At 40.6% G+C, this 27,359-nt stretch overlaps 2 protein-coding genes across 5 annotated transcripts in view; one reads left to right on the forward strand and one right to left on the reverse strand.

Moving 5' to 3' along the window:
- Positions 1-8,501, forward strand: part of scyl1 (SCY1-like, kinase-like 1) — a 115,715-nt gene extending 107,214 nt beyond the window's left edge. The window contains exon 19 of one of the 2 annotated variants that reach the window (XM_061930457.2): positions 8,069-8,501. The gene's annotated coding sequence lies outside the window, so the exon portion shown is untranslated. The remainder of the gene's footprint in view (positions 1-8,068) is intronic. The other variant, XM_072912468.1, reaches the window with a different exon arrangement.
- A 2,225-nt stretch (positions 8,502-10,726) lies between these two features.
- On the reverse strand, positions 10,727-25,594 carry LOC133576999 (phospholipase A and acyltransferase 3-like). 3 transcript variants are annotated; one of them, XM_061930463.2, is made up of 6 exons: positions 25,523-25,547; positions 24,897-24,912; positions 23,767-23,797; positions 20,104-20,212; positions 16,188-16,456; positions 10,727-11,837 (listed from the first exon to the last, which is right to left on the reverse strand). In XM_061930463.2, coding segments are annotated over exons 2-6 (612 nt in total). In that variant the 5' UTR covers positions 24,899-24,912; positions 25,523-25,547; the 3' UTR covers positions 10,727-11,636. The 3 variants fall into 3 exon arrangements, with proteins under 3 accessions (XP_061786447.1, XP_061786446.1, XP_061786448.1); XM_061930462.2 differs by having other exon boundaries at positions 23,767-23,823; positions 25,523-25,542; XM_061930464.2 differs by lacking the exon at positions 23,767-23,797 and having other exon boundaries at positions 25,523-25,594.
- Positions 25,595-27,359: the final 1,765 nt, after the last annotated feature.

Below are 27,359 nucleotides of genomic sequence, written 5' to 3' on the forward strand. Positions count from 1 at the left end.
CCTAACAATAAACCCACATAAGAAACCAAGAACTCGCCCTCCATCATTCTATAGTTATAACGTGATTGGGCAGGTACGCTGAGGACCTGAGTCCGCCTGAATTTCGGGAGATTTTCGGGAGAAAATTTGTCCCGAGAGGTTTTCGGGAGAGGCGCTGAATTTCGGGAGTCTCCCGGAAAATCCTGGAGGGTTGGCAAGTATGGACTATGCAGCTTTATTTGACAATTTTTAACTGTTTATTAATAATAATGAAAATAGATTTTATTTGTAAAAAGCACTTTACATTGAGTAAACAGTACATCTACAAGACGGTTTTACTTTCATTTTACTAAGAAAAACTGAACTCTCCTGTCAGGAAAAAAACAAAGTGGTGTTTTATATTATGGTATTTATATAAAAAATACATTATCATTTGGTCTTTCCAACAGGAAACATCTTCAAATCGTCTTGAAATAGCAATTTCCGGTTTCGGTGTCCAAATATAAAAGAACTTGCGTTTTAGTCCGTTTTTTGTTTCTGCTGCCTGGTGATTTTAATTGTTGTTATATAAAATAGCAAATGAAAAACAATCCGTATTTTAGATATAATTAGTGCTCTTTGAAACGAAAGAAGAAGCACTCTGTATTTCGATTGTATTTTTCTGTATTTCAAAATAAAATTTGAATAAACCCTTCGTATTTGTTTTATCTGATACGAAACGTTGTGTGTGTGTGAGTGTGTCATGGTATGGGTTTTAATGATCAGACGGTTTATGCAAGCAATGTGTTTATTCCGACTAGCCTCAGTCTAGCATAGGATTTTCTGTGTCACAACATCAAGCGTCATTACGTAACATCCGGTCCGGGACATCCTGTATGCTGTATCAAAATAAAGGCATAACAGATAACACCACAGAGTGTGTGCGTGTGTGAGTGCGTGTGTCAACGTGCGTGTGAGTGTGTACGTGTGTGTACGTGTCTACGTGCGTGTGTGTGTGTGTGTGTGTATTCTGCAGGCCTTTCCCGGAAAACAAAACTGAAAGCCAGACACTAGAAAGTGAAAGTGTGAAGTAAAAACAGGGATTTTTTATTTTTTATTTTTTTACCTCTGACACTTTAATTCTGTCTGTTATGTTTCATTTCAGGCAAAGATTTTTACCCAAAATATGTCTTGAATCTTGGTGTGATTTAAAACCACCATGGTGACTAACAGGGACGTGCACATGATTATAGAGGGGCAGGGGCTCAAAGTCAGAAAAGGGCAGGAACTTTTTTTTTGGTCCTTTACACAATATGGAAAATAATGTCAAATTAAATTTGCTAATAGGAAGCTAACTACTTAGCTGTGTGTCCTTTGTAGGTCAAAGTGATTGCCATTTCTTTTGTGTCAACAAATTATTGTCATAATGAGTTAATTCGCATTATCATAGGCTTGGAAGACATGAAAAGCAACAAAACACTGGTTTATTATTAGGCTATTTATTGTTAAAGATAAGCACTTTAATATTGAACATTGAACAGTGCAACATGAACAAAAATAAATACCCAAATGGAAAAAACTTCAATGTGAAAATCTGTCCTTCTTCCCTTAACTTGATGAAAACACCATCAAGTTGTAACTTATGGTCTTTCTCACTTAATGCTCAGACTAAACAACTGAAACGCAATACAGGGCCAAAAATATGGACCAGGGGCCAGGAGAGGGCTGTAGGATGGAGGCCACCCATACCCAAATATGCTCCTCAATGTAAATTCAGGGCTTCCATGAAATGCTGCGAAATCAGTGCACAATCAGTAGCCAAACCTTCTGGGGGCCTCAAAGCAGCAACCTTCTGGGGGCCATGTCCCTGTAGATGTTGATCACATCATTGTGATTTATGACTACGTCTTTTTCAATGGAGAGGAGAAGGAGATCAGACAGCCTCTCTTGTGTGCATAGGCCTCTGAGTGAGTTTTTGACCAGCTTCAGTTTAGAAAAAGACCTCTCTACTGTGGCAGTGGACACTGGAATCGTGGCATATGTTTTCATCATTTCTTCCAGTGCTGGAAAGATGTCATGTCCACTGTTGTCTCTTAGTGTTCTTAAGATCCCCTTCAGTGTGAGAGTGTCATGGAATGATGCATAGAAAACTCTGAGCTCTGTCTTCAGCTTCTCTTCTTCTCCTCCATAGAATTCGCACAGCTTCAGTAGAGTCAGGACCCATGGCATCTTTACCTACCCACTTGCTGGCCTTCGTCAAACTGTGGAGTGCACTGAGCAGGGGCGTCACTAGCTTTTAAGGACAGGGGGGGCTTAGCCCCCAGGAGATGCACAGGATGCGAGCGAACGTAGGGCACGAGCACAAAACTTCACAAACGGCTAACAAAGACTTAGAAATGATTCATTGTTATTATTATTATTTCAGTTGGTTTATTTTCAATCTGTGTTCAGTACAACAACAAACATGGGTTTGCACAGTGACATTTTGTTTACAGCATCAACAAGAAACAATTACTTGCATGATGATTATTATTATTATCTACTGATGATAGTCATATGTGAATGAGCTCAGCTCCTGTTCTCCTCCATGTGTAAAGTGAGAAACACAGCTGATGCTCCAGAAGGAAGTAACCCCAAAGATAGCAAATGGTAAAAAAGAGTGCACATTTAACTTTATAAATAATCAGGACCTTAATGATGCATTTCAGGCTAACTAGCTAACTAAGTAGCAGCATTGTTTTAGAGCGGGAATGTCAACTGTTTGTCAAACACAGACCTGGTGTAAAGTGGAGCTAATACATTTTACTACAAGCAGTGATGAATACTTACTTTCTTGAAAAAGTTTCTTATGTCCATTTTGCATCCGTTCACGTTGTTGTTCTGCAGTGCTGTGTGCTAATGTGCTTCGTACACCTGCAGGACCGCAAGAAAAGTCACGGAGAAAATGCGGACTGGATTTTGAGTGATGTGGGCATTTTCTATATGAACAAATCCAAGGACCGCAAGCAAGGTCGCATAGAAAATGCGGACTGGATTTTGAGTGATGTGGGCATTTTCTATATGAACAAGTCCAAGGACCGCAAGCAAGGTCGCATAGAAAATGCGGACTGGTATTTGAGTGATGTGGGCATTTTCTATATGAACAAGTGGAATGGATTGGATACCGACACACTAAAGGGGCTCTCTACCTTACGCTATGAAGTGAGGCAAAACTAAGTGAATAATGACAGGTTCTATGATTATTTATTTAAACTCATATTCGGGCCTCTTTATAATGAATATGTCGGCATGTATTTGTAAAAAAAAAAATTAATATATAATTTATATATATATAACACCAAATTATTTAGGGGGGCTTAAGAATGTTTTAGGGGGGCTTGAGCCCCCCTAAAATAGGCCTAACAACGCCAATGGCACTGAGTACTTTGAAGGACTGTGTCTTCCCATCTCCCTTAAATCTCCTATGTAGTTCCTGAGAAAGAACATCAAGGAATGGATAGTACACCTTCACTCTGTAGTACTCTTCCACTGATTTGAAGGAGTGGCTCTCTGTGGCTGCAGTAGAACTGTGTTTATACTTTGCAGGAACATTCCCCTGCCTGTTCTGTCCCGGGGGGGGATGGGGGGGGGGGGGGGGGACTGTGGGAATGCTGATTTCATAAGCCTCTGCCTTTTCTGCGGCATTCTTGAACAGTTTGGAAAACTGTTCTTCTGTTATCAGATTGGACAAGGTATCCATCACTCCCCCAACAACCAGTGACGTGCGGTGAGGTTGATGGCTGGTGAGGCACTGACTTCATCACAGTCAGATTTACAAACATATGAACCCTAAAGAGTATCTTATTCACCATTTGATTGGCAGCAGTTAACGGGTTATGTTTAAAAGCTCATACCAGCATTCTTCCCTGCTTGGCACTCAGCGTCAAGGGTTGGAATTGGGGGTTAAATCACCAACAATTATTCCTGGGCACGGCGCCGCTGCTGCCCACTGCTCCCCTCACATCCCAGTCGGTGATCAAGGGGATGGGTCAAATGCAGAGGACAAATTTCACCACACCTAGTGTGTGTGTGACAATCATTGGTACTTTAACTCATTGGCGTTGTTAGGCCTATTTTAGGGGGGCTCAAAAAAATATATTCTTAAGCCCCCCTAAATAATTTGGTGTTTTTTTGTTTTTTTTTTACAAATAAATGCCGACATATTCATTATAAAGTGGCCCAAATATGAGTTTAAATAAATAATCATATAACCTGTTATTATTCACTCAGTTTCCCCTCACTTCGTAGCGTAAGGTAGAGAGCCCCTTTCGTGCGTCGGTATCCAATCCATTCCACTTGTTCATATAGAAAATGCCCACATCACTCAAATTCCAGCCCGCATCTTCTCTGCGACCTTGCTTGCGGTCCTGCAGGTGTACGAAGCACATTATCTTCCTTTACAATGAGTGAAGCTGCACAAAACCTTGTGTGTGCAATTGTAAATCATTTATTTTTTAAGTTTTGTGTTTCTTGTAGAATCTATATAAAGTAATATACATAAGCCTATTGTTAAAATAATGAAAAAAACATCATTAAATATATTTGTTTTATTGTATTGTTACATTAATAGCTGTTTTATTATTATAGGATGGCTTGTTAAACATTTAATAGGATTTTCAGAGGGAGGAAAAACCAAGACATTTAATATAAAATGTAAAATGAATAAATACATAAAAAGAAAAAGAAAATATATGGTTAAAAGCCATCGTCCCGGGGAGCATTTCATTTCGTCCCGTGCATTTAAAAAATAATAATAATAATAACAATGAATAATTTCTAAGTCTTTGTTAACCGTTTGTGAAGTTTTGTGCTCGTGCGTAACATTCGCTCGCATCCTGTGCATCTCCTGGGGGCAAAGCCCCCCCCGTCCTTAAAAGCTAGTGACGCCCCTGCTTTATTTTTTTTTTATTTTTTTTTTATGTCCTGTCCAGCTTCTCAGGCAAATCATATAGTTGATGTAGATGCCCATGTCGGCTGTTCAGATTTACTTTACAAAAGAGAAGTGTAGGATACTTCTCTTGTTGCCTTATTTGTATTTGACTTTATTAAATGTATTTATATTATCATTTAGTGCAGCCGGGCCGGAGCAGGAGGGGATAGAAAGAGAAAAAAAAAAGAAGACAGAGGGGGAAATTGTGGGGACAAGAGGGGGATTAGACAGAGAGACAAAAACAACAACAGCAAACAACAACAACAACAACAATAGAGCAACATCAGCAAATATGACATGTACAAATATGATGGTAAAAGTAATAGCAAATAAGCAGTTAGCGAAAAATAAAAAATAATACAGAAATGACAATGAGCATTATTACACTACAAATGGATCAATACAAATACCAATAGAAATAGCGCTATTGATAATGAACAATACCAATAATTTACCTTTATTATCAACAATACAGTTGTTTAAATGCAACAATACATATACGTAATGATAACTTGAGATACGAAAGAATGCAGAAAAATGGAGGGGGGGAAAGAGAAGCAACCTACATTAACCTTGTAGATTGTTATAGTCACAATAGGTTAAGCTTTGTCAGTGTGCCATGTGTTACACCCAGTTTACCCTAGGGCAACAACGTTAATATATGTTTGATGAAACGTGATTATGTGCATGAGTGTAAGTATGCATATGTACTTGTATATGTACAGAATGTGTATATGTGTTTGTACAATGAATGTATATGTACAGAATGTGTATATGTGTTTGTACAGTGAATGTATATGTACAGTATGTGTATGTGTATGTTTGTATATTGAATGTGCGTGTGGATGTACGAACATTAGGTAGGTAAATATGTACTGTATTTGTGTATGTATGTGGGAGCGTAGGTACCTATGTACGTATGTGAGCATACGTGAATTTGCATGTACAATACAGTGACGCCCCTGCTTTAACTTAACTTTAACTTTACACATACAAACTGTAGCACACAAAAAAGCACATTTAATAAAAAAAACATTATTATGGTCTTACCTTTACTTATAAGTGCGGGAACAGTGGTGTTCGTGTTGGAGGAGTTGTGAATGAATGAAATATGAAATCCGTGCTGCAGTCTGCCGGTGTACCTAATAATGTGTCCTTGCAGTCGTTCACGGCTCCTCCGGCGCGAGCAATGTTGTTTTTGCACTTTTTGGCTTCTTGTTAAGTGACTTTTTTTGGGTGGATTCGGTCTTGCACGTGGAGGGTTTGGGTGTGGGCTTCAGTTGATGTGGCGCTCTGTGGCGAAGGTTCCTTAACCAGCACCAGGAGGCGGGGTTACGCGAGCCTCAGCCAGTGCGTCTTCGCAGCAGTTTTATGATCGCTCAGCACAAGAAATACTTTACACACATACAGTTGTTTACAAAATACACTGTACATTATATATCTCAGCTAACTAAACTATGGAAATGTATAATATAATTCATATAGCAATATGGTCTCACTGCACAGCAGACCAGCAGTTAGCCGAGTCCGTCCATGTTGAGGCACTGAGTGATGTGCCTCGACTGGCTGCTGTTCACCGCACCGTCTCTTCTCAGTATTTAAACGGCAAATGTGAAAATTCAGCGATTTTGAATAAAAATAATCTAAAACTGGTGAAGTTAAATGGAAAATAACTTTATAGTATAACCACTGGATACATATAACAATTTAATTATTTTTTTTTCTTTTTACTTTTTTTTTCTTTCCATGATGGCAGGTGAGGCCCCGTCTCACCTGCCTCTAGTGACTGCACGTCACTGCCAACAACACTATATGCCGTGGACAGGTCAATACTCTGGTTCTGGACTGCATCAGAGGCAAGTGCAGTGACATCAAAAACTGGTGTGGCTATTACAAGGCACAGTAAGAACTCAAAGTCGATGGCATTAAGGTACATTCTTGCATCACCAGCAGCAGTATCTGGAGGCTCTTGGATCGTAGCCTTGACCACACATGTTTTCAATCTATAGGTCATTCATTTGCAGTGTTGGGACTAACGCGTTACAAAGTAACGCGTTACTGTAACGCCGTTAGTTTCGGCGGTAACTAGTAATCTAACGCGTTATTTTTTATATTCAGTAACTCAGTTACCGTTACTACATGATGCGTTACTGCGTTATTTTACGTTATTTTTCATGTAGTATCGGCTAGAAACAGAAGATCTGAGTGTTTTATTGCAGCGGTGGAAAAGAAAAGGCGTGCTTTATGTGGGTGGGGGCGGGGGGGGACTCCCATACCGCAGTTGAGGAGCGCAGGGGAGACGTTCCTCCAGGGCCTATGTACGTCTTCGGCGCTAACAACCTTCACTTTACCCGGCAGTGGGTCTTTACAGCTGAGGGTGAATGACGAGACCGGCGGTTTGTTGCAACTTTGTGACTTTATTGTACGCAGCCATCCACCAAGCTAGAGCACCTGCAAGCACTCACTGTCGCCGGTCCCTCACCTCTCTCGCCCACTCACTCACTGACGTCACTCACCTCACATGCTGTCATATCTTAAAGGGCCACACACACACACACACATACGCTACTCTCATAACAACTAACAAGACATCATGGAGAAGCCAGAAGTCGAGTTTTTTAACATGGAGATATTCTCAATACTTTTCTTTTGTCGAGCACAAAGAAAATAACATTTTAGTTAAATGTAAGTTGTGTCTTGGATCAAAGATCCTATCTACTTAAAGTTAAAGTTAAAGTGCCATTATGTTGCAGCTATTTAAAATAGTTTTGTCAATTTGTTCTGGCCTGAAATAAATTGGCCCTTTGAAACATATCTTTGTCTTTGTGTGTTGTATGTAGAGCACATTGCTTAGCAGAGTTCAGTGATGCAAATGCATGTCAAGTTGATCAACACATTGTATTATTCTTCAGTGCAATAACAGTACTGAAATGAAGGCTAAAAGGGCATTAATGGGAGCCTTAAAAAAAGGGGGGGGGGGGGGGGGAGAAGTAACTAAATAGTTACTTTTCACAGTAACGCATTACTTTTTGGTGTAAGTAACTGAGTTAGTAACTGAGTTACTTTTGAAATAAAGTAACTAGTAACTGTAACTAATTACTGGTTTTCAGTAACTAACCCAACACTGTTCATTTGTAACAGGTCCAGAACTGTTTTCTCCATCTCCTCACCTGTTGTGGTTGACACATTACAAACCTGGAGGAAGTGCTCCTTGACATCCGTTTCAGACACATAACGTACAACAAAGGAGACCTGCTCACAGTGAGATACATCAGTGGTTTCATCTACAAGTATGGAATAGATTTTCGCTTCCTCCATTTCTTTTCCTATCTCTGTTCTTGTGAATGTGGCCAGGGCTGTTATGAGATCATTTTGTGTTCTGTTTGAGAGTAATGAAACCCAACTCTTCTTCTTACCAACTTTCTTCTCTTTTACACTATCTAAATGTAGCTTGAGAACACTTTCGTATTGGCTGAACATTTTCACAAGTTCAAGGAAGTTGCCCTGGTTGGAGCTCATCATCACCCCTGAGAGCCTTTCCCTGTCGTGCGAGATATAAAATGATGTCAATCAATCTGGTCAAAATGTCCCTGTTTCTTTGTTTCTCTCGCTCTCTCATCGCCTTGCCTTGAATGTCTGATACATCAAGAGCTGCTTGTAATGCACTCTTTTTGAAAGTGTTCCATCGCACCGTGCTTGTTAAGTGGGCCTCTGAGTTTGCATTCTCCAGTTGTTTAACCCAGCCACTCTCCAAGCAGACTTGCTGTACTTTTCTTCATTAAGAAAAAGACGACAGCTGAAGCAGAACATACCATCCTTGTCTGGTGAGTATTCCAACCACGGCCTAGTGTTATACCAGTTTCTTTGAAATGATCGTCCATCTAAGTACAGGTTGACATGGTCCTCTATCAACACACATTTTGACATAGCTGGCATTACATTTTAGATCAAAAGCTTGTTGGTGGGCAGGATCTGTAGGATACTTTAACGGTGCAATATTTGATAAGACCTCTTCTCCTACATCACTTGTAGCTCCTTCAACTTCCCCCTCATCTATGGCTTCCTCTGCAGTAGTATCATCTGCCTCCCTTCCTGTGGATTCTTCCTCCCCAACATTTACCGGGATTTCTATGACTTCCTCTGTGTCAGGAGTTGCATCTAAAGCCTCTTTTCTCTCAGGTGTTGCTTCTACACTCTCCTCCTCCTCTCTCTCAGGTGTTGCTTCTAAGGTCTCTGCCTCTCTCTCAGGTGTGACACTTTCTGAGGTCTGTGGTCTTTCTTGAATTCTGGTGCTAGTACCGTATTTTCCGCACTATAAGGCGCACCTAAAAACCACAAATTTTCTCAAAAGCTGACAGTGCGCCTTATAACCCGGTGCGCTTTATTACGATTCATTTTCATAAAGTTTCGATCTCGCAACTTCGGTAAACAGCCGCCATCTTTTTTCCCGGTAGAACAGGAAGCGCTTCTTCTTCTACGCAAGCAACCGCCAAGGAAAGCACCCGCCCCCATAGAACAGGAAGCGCTTCTTCTTCTACCCGCCCCCGGAAGAAGAAGAAAAAACGCGCGGATATCACCGTACGTTTCATTTCCTGTTTACATCTGTAAAGACCACAAAATGGCTCCTACAAAGCGACAAGGATCCGGTTCATAAAAAGACGCAATCTCTCCATCCGCACACGGATTACTACCGTATTTCACAGCAACTGATATTCCTGTGAACCGCACTGTGGAACGGGAGCACGTACGGTGAATATTCGCACCACAGGGAATGAGAAGTCATCCTTCACTGTGGTTCTAGCTTGCCATGCTAACTTCCACCCATGGTGATATTCAAAAGGAAGACCTTGCCAAAAGAGACCTTTCCAGCCGGCGTCATCATAAAAGCTAACTCGAAGGGATGGATGGATGAAGAAAAGATGAGCGAGTGGTTAAGGGAAGTTTACGCGAAGAGGCCGGGTGGCTTTTTTCACACAGCTCCGAAGGCGAACACACCTTCACTAAGACGGGCAGACAGCGCCGGACGACATACGCCAACATTTGCCAGTGGATCGTAAATGCCTGGGCAGATATTTCGGTCACAACTGTGGTCCGAGCTTTCCGGAAGGCAGGATTCACAGAACTGCTGCACAACAACAGCGACACTGAATCCGATGACTTCGACGAGACGGAGCCGGCCATTTTTGGATCCCACGCTTGCGCAACTTTTCAATTCGGACACCGAAGACGAAGAATTCGAAGGATTTACGAATGAAGAATAACTTCAGAAGGTGAGCGCTATGTTTATTTTGTGTGTTGTGACATTAACGTTCGAGCAACATTATGTTGCTTTTGCTCTACACCATTTTGAATTTTACTATGTTTGTGATTGCACATTTGCGTACATTTTGGGACAGAGTTGTTAGAACGCTAGTTTTCAATATATTATTAAAGTTTGACTGAACTATCTGACTGTTTTTTTGACATTTACTTTAGCGCAGCGTTTTTTTGACATTCACTTTAGCGCAGCGTAGGCGCGGCTTATAGTCCGGGGCGGCTTATTGGTGGACAAAATTATGAAATATGTAATTCATAGAAGGTGCGGCTAATAATCCGGTGCGCCTTATAGTGCGGAAAATACGGTACTTGGTTTTAGCCATGCATTAAGAGGTCTGCTACCCTTAGCTGCTTCCTGGCGCTCCTTCTCCTTCCTTTTCTGTATCCTTTCTTTGTTTGGCATCGTGCTGCAGACATAATCAACATGAATCAAATTGGAGCACATACTTGTTGGTCACAAAAACATTCATGAAGTTTGCTTCTTTTATCAATTTATTAAGGGTCTACTGAAAATGTGAGCAAATGTGCTGGGTCTAAAGTATACATACAGCAATGTTAATATTTGCTTAAATGTCCCTTGGCAAGTTGCACTGCAATAAGGCGCTTTTGGTAGCCATCCACAAGCTTCTGCTTGAATTTTTGACCACAAAATTGGTGCAGTTCAGCTAAATGTGTTGCTTTTCTGACATGGACTTGTTTCTTCAGCATTGTCCACACGTTTAAGTCAGGACTTTGAGAACGCCATTCTAAAACCTTCATTCTAGCCTGATTTAGCCATTCCTTTACCACTTTTGAGGTGTGTTTGGGGTCATTGTCCTGTTGGAACACCCAACTGTGCCCAAGACCCAACCTTTTGACGTGGTAAAGGAACACAATTCCTACCGTCAAGCATAGTGGTGGTAGTATTATGCTCTGGGCCTGTTTTGCTGCCAATAGAACTGGTGCTTTAAATGGGTCAATGAAAAAGGAGGATTACCTCCAAATTCTTCAGGACAAGCTAAAATCATCAGCCCGGAGGTTGGGTCTTGGGCGCAGTTGGGTGCTCCCTAGGGAGGTGTTTAGGGCACGTCCGACCGGTAGGAGGCCGCGGGGAAGACCCAGGACACGTTGGGAAGACTATGTCTCACGGCTGGCCTGGGAACGCCTTGGGGTCCCACAGGAAGAGCTGGACGAAGTGGCTGGGGAGAGGGAAGTCTGGGCGGAAGAAGATGGATGGATGGATGGGTCTTATCTTAAACGAGCCTTAAGGTGTGGCTTCTGGAGCAAGAGCTTCCTTCTTGCATGGTAGCCTCTCAGTCCATGGTGATGCACAACAAATTTGCAGAGATTCGGCAAAGTTTGGTTGCTGCCCATAATGTGCAGGGATTGGTTGAATTTGGGTGAATTGGTGAGATCAGAACATCCATGAATAAAGAGTCCATAAAACAAGGATGCATACAAGGACACCTAAACAAAGAGCAATGCAAGCAGATTCCTCCTGTCTTTGCCTTTCCTGTTTCTTTTTTTCAGTCCATTCAACCAGAGCTACAGCTGTAAGGGCCGCCGCACCAAGGCCCAAACCTGTCCACGCGGTCGCTTCTACCGCCTGGCACACCTGCAAAGAGAGATGACACTCTTTAACAACAAAACTCAATTAATAGATGTTTCCCTTTTATTTGCCTGATTAAAATATTGACGGTCACAGCACAAGGTACACTATATTGCCAAAAGTATTTGGTCAGCCATCCAAATGATGAGAACCAGGTGTCCTAATCACAGGTGTATCAAATCAAGCACTTATGCATGGAGCCTGTTTCTACAAACATTTGTGAAAGAATGGGCCGCTCTCTGGAACGGTCATAGGATGCCACCTGTGCAACAAATCCAGTCCTGAAATTTTCCCCGCTCCTAAATATTCCAAAGTCAACTTTATTATAAGAAAAGTGAATAGTTTGGGAACAACAGCAACTCAGCCACCAAGTGGTAGACCACGTAAACTGACAGAGAGGGTCAGCATAGTGCAAAGACTGTTATGATCCGGATCATATTTTTGTTTACGTTTTCGAGGCACTTGTGTTTTTTGTTAGTTTTGGACTCTTTGAGTGCCTGTTTGTACACCTGAGTTTGTTGCTATGGCTGCTTATTGTTTTCACCTGCCGCGTATGTTCCCGACGCACACCTGTTTGTCATCACTGACATTATTATTCAAGCCTGCCTTCCCTGTCAGTCTGTCTTGCTTCCTAGTTTGTTTCCATACAACAGATGACGACTTTTGTTTCCTGCTCTTGTTACTTGCTAGCTCCCACGCTAGCCCATTTAGTTTTTTGCCTTAAGTGCTATGAGCACGTTTTTGTTTGTTCCCTTTTGATTTAATTCTTAATAAATCATTTTTCCTACCTGCACGCTGTGTCTGATGCCCGTCTGCATTCCTGAGAGAACGAGTCCCGCATCACCATGCGCCCCGGTCGTCACAGTAGGAAGCAAGTAAGAAGAAGCTCTCTCGCTGCGGGCATGACGGAGGTAGATGAAGGTGCGTGGATGGTCCTCCGAGTGATGGAAGCAGAGACGCTCCGCTGTTCTCCAGATGAGGAGATGAAATGGGGACCTGGAGGTGTTCTGGTCCCGATCGACTCCATCTGGCCCGGGGAGGTCCGCTCTCAACCCGCTCGCACGCGTAAGCGAAGGCGGAAGTCTGACAAGAAGGCTTCGGCTCGCGAAAGAGACGCGCAAATCCCGCAATTCTTCCCTCCGGAACACAGCCATCAACAAGCAGCCCAGGATCCCCATCCTCAAATGTTTGGTAATTATACTGATCACTTTTCCAAAGAGTTATCCGACTGGCCCGTCAATCACTGGGACTGCAGCTATGATGTCATCCCATTGGCGCCCCGTAACGACACGCCCCCTGATGACGCGCTCTCGTCTATTTCTGATGACGTCATAGACAAAGACATTTTTTTACATTCAGTCAATTCTTTCTGTCAGCCACTTCCTAATGACTTTAATTCTACAATAAAACACTATCAGGACATTTTTGTTAAATATAAGTCTAGTCAGTCCCAGTCACCTTCTGACTTTCAAGCTCCACCCCCAATTACTTTGGCCCCACCCCCTATGGCTCAAGCTCCGCCCACTCCTCTGTTTTCTCCCTTCTGGTCGTCCCTACAGTCCCATGATATTGGGGAGATGAACAGACAATGTGGACAATTTAAAGGGGAGGATTCTGCCCTCCTTCTGACCTCCCTCCACCCACCTCTGAAGACGGTTTCAAACAGCAACGAGCGCGTCTGGTATCCACGTCTTGAGGGGGGGGGGGGGGGGGCTAGTGCTGGGAGCTGTGCTAATGGGGTGGCACAACTGCGTTTAGCTAAGCCGCAACCTCCTGCCCGGCCACCGCCACCAGTCCTTCGGCGTGCTAAGCCGCAACCTCCTGCCCGGCCACCAGCATCAGTCCTCCGGCATGCTAAGCCGCAACCCCCTGCCCGGCCGCCACCACTGGTTTTTCGGCATGCTCAGCCGCAACCTCCTGCCCGGCCACCACCGCCGGTTTTTCAGCCTGCTAAGTCGCAACCATCGGCCCGGCCGCCACCACCAGTCCTTCGGCGTGCTAAGCCGCAACCCCCGGCCAGGCCACCTCCGCCAAAGTCACGCCCAGCACCTGCTCCAAGTCTGGTTCTCACACCAGCACCTGCTCCAAGTCTGGTTTCCGCACCAGCACCTGCTCCAAGTCTGGTTTCCGCACCAGCACCTGTTCCAAGGCTGGTTTCTGCACCAGCACCTGCTCCAAGGCTGCTTTCCGCACCAGCACCTGCTCCAAGGCTGGTTTCCGCACCAGCACCTGCTCCAAGGCTGGTATCCGCACCAGCACCTGCTCCAAAGCTGGTTCCCGCACCAGCTCCTGCTCCAAGGCTGGTTCCCGCACCAGCACCTGCTTCCACGACGACAGCCCGAACTCCTGCTTCGCCTCTGGCTCCGCACACGCCGGCAGACGAGCCGCCTGCTCCGCCCACGCCAGCAGACGAGCCGCCTGCTCCGCCCACGCCGGCAGGCGAGCCGCCTGCTCCGCCCACAGTGACGTCGACTCCTCCCACGGCGACGGCGACTCCTCCTGCTCCCACAGCGACGTCGACTCCTCATGCTCCCACGGCGACGTCTGCTTTCTCCTCGTCTCCGGTGGGCCTTCCCAGGGCGCCGCCACCTTCCTCGCCCTCATCGTCGTCTCAGCGACCTCGAGTGGTCCGGCTGCGCAAGCAGCTCTCTCAAAGGTCAGTGAATGGGCGCCAGTGGCGCAAACAGCAGCGACGCCCAGGACGTTGTCATATAACTCTCCGGCTGCTGAACTTCTGGCGCCACTCACGCCCACCCTCTCGGCGGCCACGAATGTGGCCGTTCCGTGGTCGCCCGCCGCGCCTGCGGCTGCGGCATTCCATTCGCCGCCGCCACCTGACTCGTCCCCGGTGGATTCGGGGACACGTGGCCTGGCGACCCTCTGCCAAATCCTCCCTCCACCCTCCCTTGACTCTTGAACTTTCTTATAGTTGGTGGGTTTTAAATTTTCCAGGGGACATCTGGAATCTTCCCCTTAAGGGGGGGTACTGTTATGATCCGCTGCCCGGATCATAATTTTGTTTACGTTTTCGAGGCACTTGTGTTTTTTGTTAGTTTTGGACTCCTTGAGTGCCTGTTTGTACACCTGAGTTTGTTGCCATGGCTGCTTATTGTTTTCACCTGCCGCGTGTGTTCCCGACGCGCACCTGTTTGTCATCACTGACATTATTATTCAAGCCTGCCTTCCCTGTCAGTCTGTCTTGCTTCCTAGTTTGTTTCCATACTATGAGCACGTTTTTGTTTGTTCCCTTTTGATTTAATTCTTAATAAATCATTTTTCCTACCTACACGCTGTGTCTGACGCCCGTCTGCATTCCTGAGAGAACGAGCCATGCGCCCCGGTCGTCACAAAGACTTTCTGCACGGTCAGTTGCTACTTCATGTGACCTTCCAATTAGCCCACGTACAGTACGCAGAGAGCTTCATGGAATGGGTTTCCATGGCCGAACAGCTGCATCTAAGCCCTACATCACCAAGTCCAATGCAAAGCGTGGGATGCAGTGGTGTAAAGCACGTCGCCACTGGACTCTAGACTAGTGGAGACGCCTTCTCTGGACTGATGAATCACGCTTTTACATCTAGCAACCTGATAGACCAGTCTGGGTTTGGAGGTTGCCATGAGAACGCTACATTTCAAGTGTGAAATTTGGTGGAGGAGGAATTATGGTGTGGGGTTGTTTTTCAGGAGTTGGGCTTGGCCCCTTAGTTCCAGTGAAAGGAACTTTGAATGCTCCAGGATACCAAAACATTTTGGACAATTCCATGCTCCCAACCTTGTGGGAACACTTTGGAGCGGGCCCCCTTCCTCTTCCAACATGACTGTGCACCAGTGCACAAAGCAAGGTCCATAAAGACATAGATGACAGAGTGTGGTGTGGATGAACTTGACTGGCCTGCACAGAGTCCTGACCTGAACCCGATAGAACACCTTTGGGATGAATTAGAACTGAGACTGAGAGCCAGGCCTTCTCCACCAACAGTGTGTGACCTCACTAATGCACTTTTGGAAGAATGGTGGAAAATTCCTATAAACACACTCTGCAACCTTGTGGACAGCCTCCCTAGAAGAGTTGAAGCTGTAATAGCTGCAAAAGGTCATATTGAACCCTATGGGTTAGGAATGGGATGGCACTTCAAGGTCATATGTGAGTCAAGGCAGGTGGCCAAATACTTTTGGCAATATAGTGTATGAATGATTGGTGCTGATATCGGATCAATGGGAAGTTAAAAGTAGTATCTGGACATTGCTAATCAATCAGGCCACTCTCACTTGCAACATGTCTTAAGTACAACTGTTAGGTGTCATGTCCATGGAGGTGGCGTACAAAGGTCAACTCCTTCAAAATAAAAGCCCTACCTGGCGGGACTCTGGTTTTCCGTAGCGCAGGTTGGTGACAAAGTGCTCACAGTTTGCACTGAAGAGGCTGTAGGACACCATGTGGCCCACCAGCCTTTTGGCTTCCCTCAAGATGACATAGACTGGGCGGGGTTGGTATTCGTCATCCAGGATGTTGTTGACTTGGTAGCGGTCGTTCCCCACCACCGTCCACAGCTCCTCCATCTTCACCAGGCCCCTGTCCGCCAAGATGGACATCATGCTGCTGGGGCCCGCACCTGCACACTCCGCTGCCATGAGGAAAGTGCATTTCAACAACACCCTCTTTCAATTCTGTCAAACACTTGATGGCAGAATTACAATGAACGCTTTACTCTGAAACACAGCTGTCAAACCATCTGGCCTGCCACATCATTTTATATGGCCTGCCACTTCATTATATCATCATAATAATAATGTGTTTTTAGTTATGTTTGTGTACATTTAGGTTGAAAAATAGTTATAATCTGTAATAATAATGAACTAATAGTGTTGTGTTTACTAATAATGTAAGCAACTTATTATCATACATTAACATTACAAACGTGTAGTTCAATTAAAAATAAATAAGTGACTGACATATAATTATGAAGCCAGTTATCCATTAAATTCTATATTTTATATGGCCTACATTTTATGGAAAACAATATTTTTCCACATACACCCGACTATAAGTCCGTATATACCGGACTATAAGTCCATATATACCGGATTATAAATCCATATATACCGGACTATAAATCCATACACACCGGACTATGAGTCCATATATACCGGACTATAAGTCCATATACACCGGACTATAAATCCATACACACCAGACTATAAGTCCATATACACCGGACTATTAGTCTATATACACCGGACTATAAATCAATATTCACCGGACTATAACTCCATACACACCGGACTATAAATCCATACACACCAGACTATAAATCTATACACACCGGACTATAAGTCCATATACACCGGACTATTAGTCCATATACACTGGACTATAAATCCATATATACCGGACTATAAATCCATACACACCGGACTATTAGTCCATATACACCGAACTATAAATCCATATATACCGGACTATAAGTCCATACACACCGGACTATAAGTCCATACACACCGGACTATAAATCTATACACACCGGACTATAAATCCATATACACCGGACTATAAATCCATATACACCGGATTATTAGTCCATATACACTGGACTATAAATCTATACACACCGGACTATAAATCTATACACACCAGACTATTAGTCCATATACACCGAACTATAAATCCATATATACCGGACTATAAGTCCATATACACCGAACTATAAATCCATATATACCGGACTATAAGTCCATACACACCGGACTATAAATCCATACACACCGGACTATAAATCTATACACACCGGACTATAAGTCCATATACAACGGACTACAAGTCCATACACACCGGACTATTAAGTCCATATACACCGGACTATAAATCCATATACACCGGACTATAAATCCATATACACCGGACTATAAATCCATATACACCGGACTATAAATCCATATACACCAGACTATAAGTCCAAATACACTGGACTATTAGTCCATATACACCAGACTATAAGTCCAAATATACCGGACTATAAATCCATATATACCGGACTATAAGTCCATATATACCGGACTATAAATCCATATACACCGGACTATAAGTCCATATACACCAGACTATAAATCCATATACACCGGACTATTAGTCTATATACACCGGACTATAAGTCCAAATATACCGGACTTTAAGTCCATATATACCGGACTATTAAGTCCATATACACCGGACTATAAATCCATATACACCGGACTATAAATCCATATACACCAGACTATAAATCCAAATACACCGGACTATTAGTCCATATACACCAGACTATAAGTCCAAATATACCGGACTATAAGTCCATATATACCGGACTATAAATCCATACACACCGGACTATAAATCCATATACACCAGACTATAAATACAAATACACCGGACTATTAGTCCATATACACCGGACTATAAGTCCAAATATACCGGACTTTAAGTCCATATATACCGGACTATAAATCCATATACACCGGACTATAAATCCATATACACCGGACTATAAATCCATATACACCAGACTATAAGTCCAAATATACTGGACAATAAGTCCATATATACCGGACTATAAGTCCATATATACCGGACTATAAGTCCATATACACCGGACTATAAGTCCATATACACCAGACTATAAATCCATATACACCGGACTATAAGTCCAAATATACCGGACTTTAAGTCCATATATACCGGACTATAAGTCCATATACACCGGACTATAAATCCATATACACCGGACTATAAATCCATATACACCGGACTATAAATCCATATACACCAGACTATAAGTCCAAATACACCGGACTATTAGTCCATATACACCAGACTATAAGTCCAAATATACCGGACTATAAGTCCATATATACCGGACTATAAGTCCATACATACCGGACTATAAGTCCATATACACCAGACTATAAATCCATATACACCGGACTATTAGTCCATATACACCGGACTATAAGTCCAAATATACCGGACTTTAAGTCCATATATGCCGGACTATAAATCCATATATACTGGACTATAAATCCATATATACCGGACTATAAATCCATATATACCGGACTATAAACTGCAGATATATATGTTGTGGAATTAGTTATTTACACAGAAAGATTTGATAAATGTTTATTTACATACCTTAATATTTTCTAAATGGTGTCTGTAACAGGGCAGTAAAACGGCTGACCAAACAAAAGGGAAGTCATGGTCACTGACCCACTGGTTGCGCAAGCCAGCTCTCCAATCAGCTAAACAGACTCAATAACTCTACGCTGACGTTTTGGGGAATTTACTAAGGAGTTTGCGAAACTGAAACATGTGGTTTATTTTGTACATCATCTACAAAGATACAAATAATTGCTATTGCGACATCTAGTGGACACATTTAGAACAGCAGTTTCTTTCATTCCAAAATTTCAGGTTCATTTTTATGCTTGGCAAACTCATCCAATAAAAGCTGTTGGCGGGCCTGATCCGGCCCTGGGGCCGTACCTTTGACACCCCTGGTCTAAACTACTTGTCTACAATGTCTGCTGTCAATCACCAGCATAGTGGATTTTAAGAATAGACTAAGAGGTTAAGTGTTGCAGAAAGAGATTATTCTAGGTTGTACCTAATGTCATGACTGCTTTTATTGATTATTGACTATTTTAATGATTGTGGGACAAGCAGTAGAAAATGGATGGATGGTACTTTTTTGTCACTTATTGTTTGTCGTTGGTACACTAATGTGTATATTATAGGCCATTATTTTTGCTAAAATATATTATCTTTTTTTATATTGCTCTTTTTATCTTCGGTTTGAATATTATTATGTAAACTCCAAGTTATTGTTTGTTTTTTGTTGTTGCCATTTTTGTATTACAACATTATATTATTGATCATGTTGTACTGCATTGTAATATTTTCTTTTGTGGGACAAGCGGTAGAAAATGGATGGATGGATGTGTGTTTTGCCTGGAAGAATAGTCTCCACTGCAGCGTAGACTAATGGCAGTCCTTAATCAACTAAACTAAACTACTAAGCAAAGTTCCAACACAAGGAGCCTGAACACACCTCCAAGGTATAATATAATAATCATATAATAATAATAATGTGTGTGTGTGTGTATAATGCAAGTAGGAGTGCAGAACTCACAGGGGGGAGCCACATGGACCACCAGGCCGTGTGTGTTTAATATAATAATCATATAATAATAATAATAATATGTGTGTGTATAATGCAAGTAGGAGAGCAGAACTCACAGGGGGGAGCCACATGGACCACCAAGTCGTCGCCCACATACAAAGCCCAGTGCTGGTAGCCCGGCCTGAAGATCTCTATCAAGTCCCCAGGCTGTGGTTTCACTTCACGCTGGCACACATGGAGGAAATATTCTTATTACTATAGTAATATCATATAAGTCCATGATAATATCATATAAGTCCATGATAATATCATATAAGTGAGTGATAATATAATATAAGTCCATGATAATATCATATAAGTCCATGATAATATCATATAAGTCCATGATAATATCATATACGTCCATGATAATATCATATAAGTGAGTGATAATATAATATAAGTCCATGATAATATCATATAAGTGAGTGATAATATAATATAAGTCAATGATAATATAATATAAGTGAGTGATAATATAATATGAGTAGGTGATAATATAATATAAGTCCATGATAATATCATATAAGTGAGTGATAATATAATATAAGTCAATGATAATATCATATAAGTCCATGATAATATCATATACGTCCATGATAATATCATATAAGTGAGTGATAATATAATATAAGTCCATGATAATATCATATAAGTGAGTGATAATATAATATAAGTCAATGATAATATAATATAAGTGAGTGATAATATAATATGAGTAGGTGATAATATAATATAAGTCCATGATAATATCATATAAGTGAGTGATAATATAATATAAGTCAATGATAATATCATATAAGTCCATGATAATATCATATACGTCCATGATAATATCATATAAGTGAGTGATAATATAATATAAGTCCATGATAATATCATATAAGTGAGTGATAATATAATATAAGTCAATGATAATATAATATAAGTGAGTGATAATATAATATGAGTAGGTGATAATATAATATAAGTCCATGATAATATCATATAAGTGAGTGATAATATAATATAAGTCAATGATAATATCACATAAGTCAATGATAATATAATATAAGTCAATGATAATATCATATAAGTGAGTGATAATATAATATAAGTCAATGATAATATCATATAAGTGAGTGATAATATAATATAAGTCCATGATAATATCATATAAGTGAGTGATAATATAATATAAGTCAATGATAATATAATATAAGTGAGTGATAATATAATATGAGTAGGTGATAATATAATATAAGTCCGTGATAATATCATATAAGTCAATTATATCATATAAGTGAGTGATAATATAATATAAGTCAATGATAATATCATATAAGTCAATGATAATATAATATGAGTAGGTGATAATATAATATAAGTCAATGATAATATCATATAAGTCAATGATAATATATAAGTCAATGATAATATAATATAAGTGAGTGATAATATAATATGAGTAGGTGATAATAACGTATAAGTCCATGATAATATCATATAAGTCAATGATAATATAATATAAGTCAATGATAATATCGTATAAGCGGTGAGACTGTGCGCGTCGAGAGGGACGCCGCAATTGTGAGCAGGTGCGGGGATCGCGCACCTGCTCACAATCAGCTAATCCCCTCGCAGCAGTTAAAAGAACAGCGGCCGAGAGTGACAGGGTAGAAGGAGGTGGAGAGCCAGGAGTGCTGGAGGAGCGAGAGAAACCGACAGCAAGACGCAGACGAAGACGCGGCCGGCTGAAAAGCTGTAAGCAGGCGGCGGAGCGAGGAGCAGGTGGAAGTGCCGAAAAGCACGAAATAGACTTGTATTATTGAGAAATAGTGATGGGTTGATGAGGCGTCATGAAGCGTTTCGACACATTGCAAAACTGTATTGATACTGTGTCGATACTGTGTCACTAAATACTGACATCTGCTGGACATTAAAAATCCCTACAGGCAACCTATGGACCGACTCAACTGACACTGATTTTATGCCCTAGTACAGGGGTCACCAACCTTTTTGAAACCAAAAACTACTTCTTGGGTACTGATTAATGCGAAGGGCTACCAGTGTGATACACACTTAAATAAATAAATATATTGTCATTTGTAAGTTACACATAAGTGTGATTTAAACAAGAATAGCTAAATAAATAAATGTATATATATAAAAAAAAATGGGTATTTCCGTCTGTCATTCCGTCGTACTTTTTTTTTTCCTTTTATGGAAGGTTTTTTTGTAGAGAATAAATTATGGAAAAAAACACTTAATTGAACGGTTTAAAAGAGGAGAAAACACGAAAAAAATTAAAATAAAATTTTGAAACATAGTTTATCTTCAATTTCGACTCTTTAAAATTCAAAATTCAACCGACAAAAAGAAGAGAAAAACTAGCTAATTTCAATCTTTTTGAAAAAATTAAAAAAATAATTTATGGAACATCATTAGTAATTTTTCCTGATTAAGATACATTTTAGAATTTTGATGACATGTTTTAAATTGGTTAAAATCCAACCTGCACTTTGTTAGAATATTTAACAAATTGGACCAAGCTATATTTCTAACAAAGACAAATCAGTATTTCTTCTAGATTTTCCAGAACAAAAATGTTAAAAGAAATTCAAAATAATTTGAAATAAGATTTAAATTTGATTCTACAGATTTTCTAGATTTGCCAGAATAATTGTTTTGAATTTTAATCATAGTAAGTTTGAAGAAATATTTCACAAATGTTCTTCGTCGAAAAACCAGAAGCTAAAATATTTATTATTCTTTACAATAATAATAAAAAATTGTTTTACTTGAACATTGATTTAAATTGTCAGGAAAGAAGAGGAAGAAATGTAAAAGGTAAAAAGGTATATTTGTTTAAAAATCCTAAAATCATTTTTAAGGTTGTATTTTTTCTCTAAAATTGTATTTCTAAAAGTAATAAGAAGCAAAGTAAAAAATAAATGAATTTATTTAAACAAGTGAAGACTCATCCATCCATCCATTTCCTACCGCTTATTCCAAGTGAAGACCAAGTCTTTAAAATATTTTCTTGGATTTTCAAATTCTATTTGAGTTTTGTCTCTTTTAGAATTAAAAATGTCGAGCAAAGCGAGACCAGCTTGCTAGTAAATAAATACAATTTAAAAAATAGAGGCAGCTCACTGGTAAGTGCTGCTCTTTGAGCTATTTTTAGAACAGGCGAGCGGGCGACTGATCTGGTCCTTACGGGCTACCTGGTGCCCGCGGGCACCGCGTTGGTGACCCCTGCCCTAGTATATACAATAATATAAACCAAGTCATTGTATTTCATTTAGGATTATTTCATATCTTCATTTAAATAAAAATATATTTTTATCTTTTTTAGATACAGTCAATAAATAATGTGAACATGTATCATAACATGGAAATCAAAGAGAACGTGTTGTGGATGATTGTGGACTGGGAATTTTTTTAATTTTATTTTTTTATACATTTTTATAAAAAAAAAAAAAAAAAAAAGTTTTTCTGGCGTATTACATTTTAGACGATTTCTCTTAGTTATTATTTCTCCGGCTGTAGAAAAGAGCCGCTCACAGGGCACAGAGGAGGCGTCAGTGCGACACATTTCGCGTATCGGTCACGTGATCAAAACAGCTCATGATCGGTCACGTGACTTTCTAAAAGCGGTACGCGCACCGACACAGGGTTTTGCTCTATGAGCTCGACGCATGCGCCGATGCATCGGTGTTGCCGGACCCATCACTATTGAGAAATAAGGAAGTTCAAACCTGCCCATGACGATCTCGTCCTTCGAGGGCCCTGCGAACCCACCAGGGAGCAGAATTCTTCCACAATCATGTAAGTCAATGATAATATAAGTGAGTGATAATATAAGTCAATGATAATATAGTATGAGTAGGTGATAATATAATAAAAGTCAATGATAATATAAACCAATGATAATATCATATAAGTCAATGATGATATAATATAAGTGAATGATAATATAAGTGGGTGATAATATAATATAAGCCAATGATAATATAATATACTGTAAGTGGGCGATAATATATAAGTCAATGGTAATATAATGTAAGTGAGTGATAATATAAGTGAATGATAATACAATATAAGTCAATTATAATCTAATATAGGTGAATGATAATATAATAAGTCAATGATAATATAAGTGAGTGATAATATAAGTGAATGATAATATAATATAAGTCAATTATAATATAATATAAGTGAATGATAATATTAGTCAATGATAATATAAGTGAGTGGTAATATAAGTGAATGATAATATAAGTGAGTGATAATATAATATAAGTGAATGATAATATAATATAAGTGAGTGATAATATAATATAAGTGAGTGATAATATAATATAAGTGAATGATAATGTAATATACCGGTAAGTGAATGATAATATAAGTAAGTGAATGATAATATAAGTAAGTGAATTATATAATATAAGTTAATGATAATCTAATATAAGTGGGTGATAATATAATATAATCAATGATAATATAATGTAAGTGAGTGATAATATAAGTGAATGATAATATAAGTCAATTATAATATAAGTGAATGATAATATAAGTGAGTGAGTGATAATATAATATAAGTGAATGATGATATAATATAAGTCATTTATAATATAATATAAGTGAATGATATCAGTCTGATAATATAAGTGAGTGGTAATATAATATAAGTGAATGATAATATAATATAAGTGAATGATAATATAATATAAGTGAATGATAATATAATAGAAGTGAATGATAATCTAATAGAAGTGAATGATAATCTAATAGAAGTGAATGATAATATAAGTAAGTGAATTATATAATATAAGTTAATGATAATCTAATAAAAGTGAATGTAAGTAAAAATGAAAAGTGGACTTACATGTGTCGCCATGTTGCTGTAAGAAAAGAAAGCAGAAAATAATAAAGTCAGACAAACTTTCACTTATGTTGCATTTCCTCAGAGAAAGTGAAAGTGATTCTTTCTCAGAAAACTCAAACTCTTTGTTTTTTTCTTTTTCTTCCCGACAACAAACTCACCGCTTGACTTCACAGCATTTCTACAAATGTTTTTTGTTGAAATGTTATTTGTTGAAATGTTATTTGTCAACACTTATTCTCTGTAAGAAGCCAAACATCCAATATGATGAAGACCTATTAAAAGACTTTATTGCACTTCCTACTCTGCTTGCTTTTCTGCCACGCTGCATGAAAAGGGAATATATATATATATATATATATATATATATATATATATATATATATATATATATATATATATATATTAGTTTTATATATATTTATATAGTTTTATATATATATATATATTTATATAGTTTTATATATATATATTTATATAGTTTTATATATATATATATTTATATAGCAGAATAGTCAAATGAAGCAGAATACAAAATAAAAGTATGCAAGCATGCAAAGACCTTTGCTATTAGCTATTAGAGCTAAGCTAACATTGAAATATAAAGTTTGAAGTTTGCTTCTCCTTACCCGTGTGTGCTGGCTCCTACTGTACTGACTGTACTGAGGAAGGCGACTGAAAAGTCCCTTTTTATCTTCGAAGACCAGCCGTCAGAGATCAGCTGACCTGACCGACTCTTTCAAAATAAAAGCATAAAAATGGAGTAGTGTAGAAGTATAAAAGTGTAGAAGTGTACTAGCACATGTTTTAGTGGACTGAGATAACAATGAGGTGTTTTCTAGGCTCCCCAGTGGGGGATCTGAGGGGGTCCCCACCCTCTTTAACATGTTTCTTATTTCAGACTATGCAGCTTTATTTGACAATTTTTAAGTGTTTATTAATAATAATAAAAATAGTTTTTTTTATAAAAAGCTCTTTACATTGAGTAAACAACCTCAAAGTGCTACAGTGTATAAAAAAGATAATAAAAAAAACAAAAAAAACTAGAACAACCAAATAGCTAAAACTATCCATCCATCCATCCATCCATCTTCTTCCGCTTATCCGAGGTCGGGTCGCGGGGGCAGCAGCCTAAGCAGGGAAGCCCAGACGAAGGCGGAGGGAAGCTACCCTCTCGTCCACCGGGTTGAACTCCAACATGCAGGCTCTGAGCCGGGGGGCAACAAGAATTGCCACCCCAGCCCGTCGCCTCTCACTGCTGGCAACGCCAGAGTGGAAGAGAGTCCAGCCCCTCTCGAGAGAACTGGTTCCAGAGCCCTTGCTGTGCGTCGAGGTGAGTCCGACTATATCCAACCGGAACTTCTCTACCTCGCGCACTAGCTCAGGCTCCTTCCCCCCCAGCGAGGTGACGTTCCACGTCCCAAGAGCTAGCTTCTGTAGCCGAGGATCGGACCGCCAAGTGCCCTGCCTTCGGCTACCGCCCAGCTCACATTGCACCCGACCTCTATGGCCCCTGCTATGGGTGGTGAGCCCATTGGAGGGGGGACCCACGTTGCCTCTTCGGGCTGTGCCCGGCCGGGCCCCATGGGGACAGGCCCGGCCACCAGGCGCTCGCCATCGTGCCCCAACTCCGGGCCTGGCTCCGGAGGGGGGCCCCGGTGACCCGCGTCCGGGCGAGGGAAATCTGAGTCTCGGTTCTTGCATTTCCATAGAAGTCTTCGAGCTGCTCTTTGTCTGATCCCTCACCTAGGACCTGTTTGTCTTGGGAGACCCTACCAGGGGGCATGGAAGCCCCCGGACAACATAGCTCCTAGGATCATTGGGACACGCAAACTCCTCTACCACGTTAAGGTGGCAGCTCAGAGAGGAGTAGCTAAAACTAGTATGCATATATTTTTAAAAAAAAAAAAAAAAAAAAAAAAGGCTTTTTTTAAAAAGAAGGGTTTTTAAGCCTTTTTAAAAAAAAACATCCACAGTCTGTGGTGCCCTCAGGTGGTCAGGAAGAGCGTTCCACAGACTGGGAGCGGCGGAGCAGAAAGCCCGGTCTCCCATTGTTCGTAGCTTTGTCCTCGGAAGTTGGAGGAGGTTAGCCTGTCAAGTTCATCCACACCAGACTCTGTCATCCATGTCTTTATTATTATTCTTTGGTATGAATATGGGGCGGCGCGGTGGTACAGGGGTTAGTGCATGTGCCTCACAATAAAAAGGTCCTGTGTTTGATCCCCGGGCTCGAAGTCTTCCTGTGTGGAGTTTGCATGTTCTCCCTGTGACACTTTCATCCTGAGACCCCTTTTAAACAGAGTGGAGGGTGAGGTCCCCCTCAGACCCCCCACTGGGGAGCCTAGATAACACGTCATCGTTATCTCTAAAACATCTGCTAGTACAACTTCTACACTCTGACTGGAGCTTTCACATCGATATATTAAATATCCATCCTTCCATTTTCTACCGCTTGTAGAAAGGAAC

This window comes from Nerophis lumbriciformis, linkage group LG36, assembly GCF_033978685.3.
Source record: "Nerophis lumbriciformis linkage group LG36, RoL_Nlum_v2.1, whole genome shotgun sequence".
Taxonomy (NCBI): Eukaryota; Metazoa; Chordata; class Actinopteri; order Syngnathiformes; family Syngnathidae; genus Nerophis; species Nerophis lumbriciformis.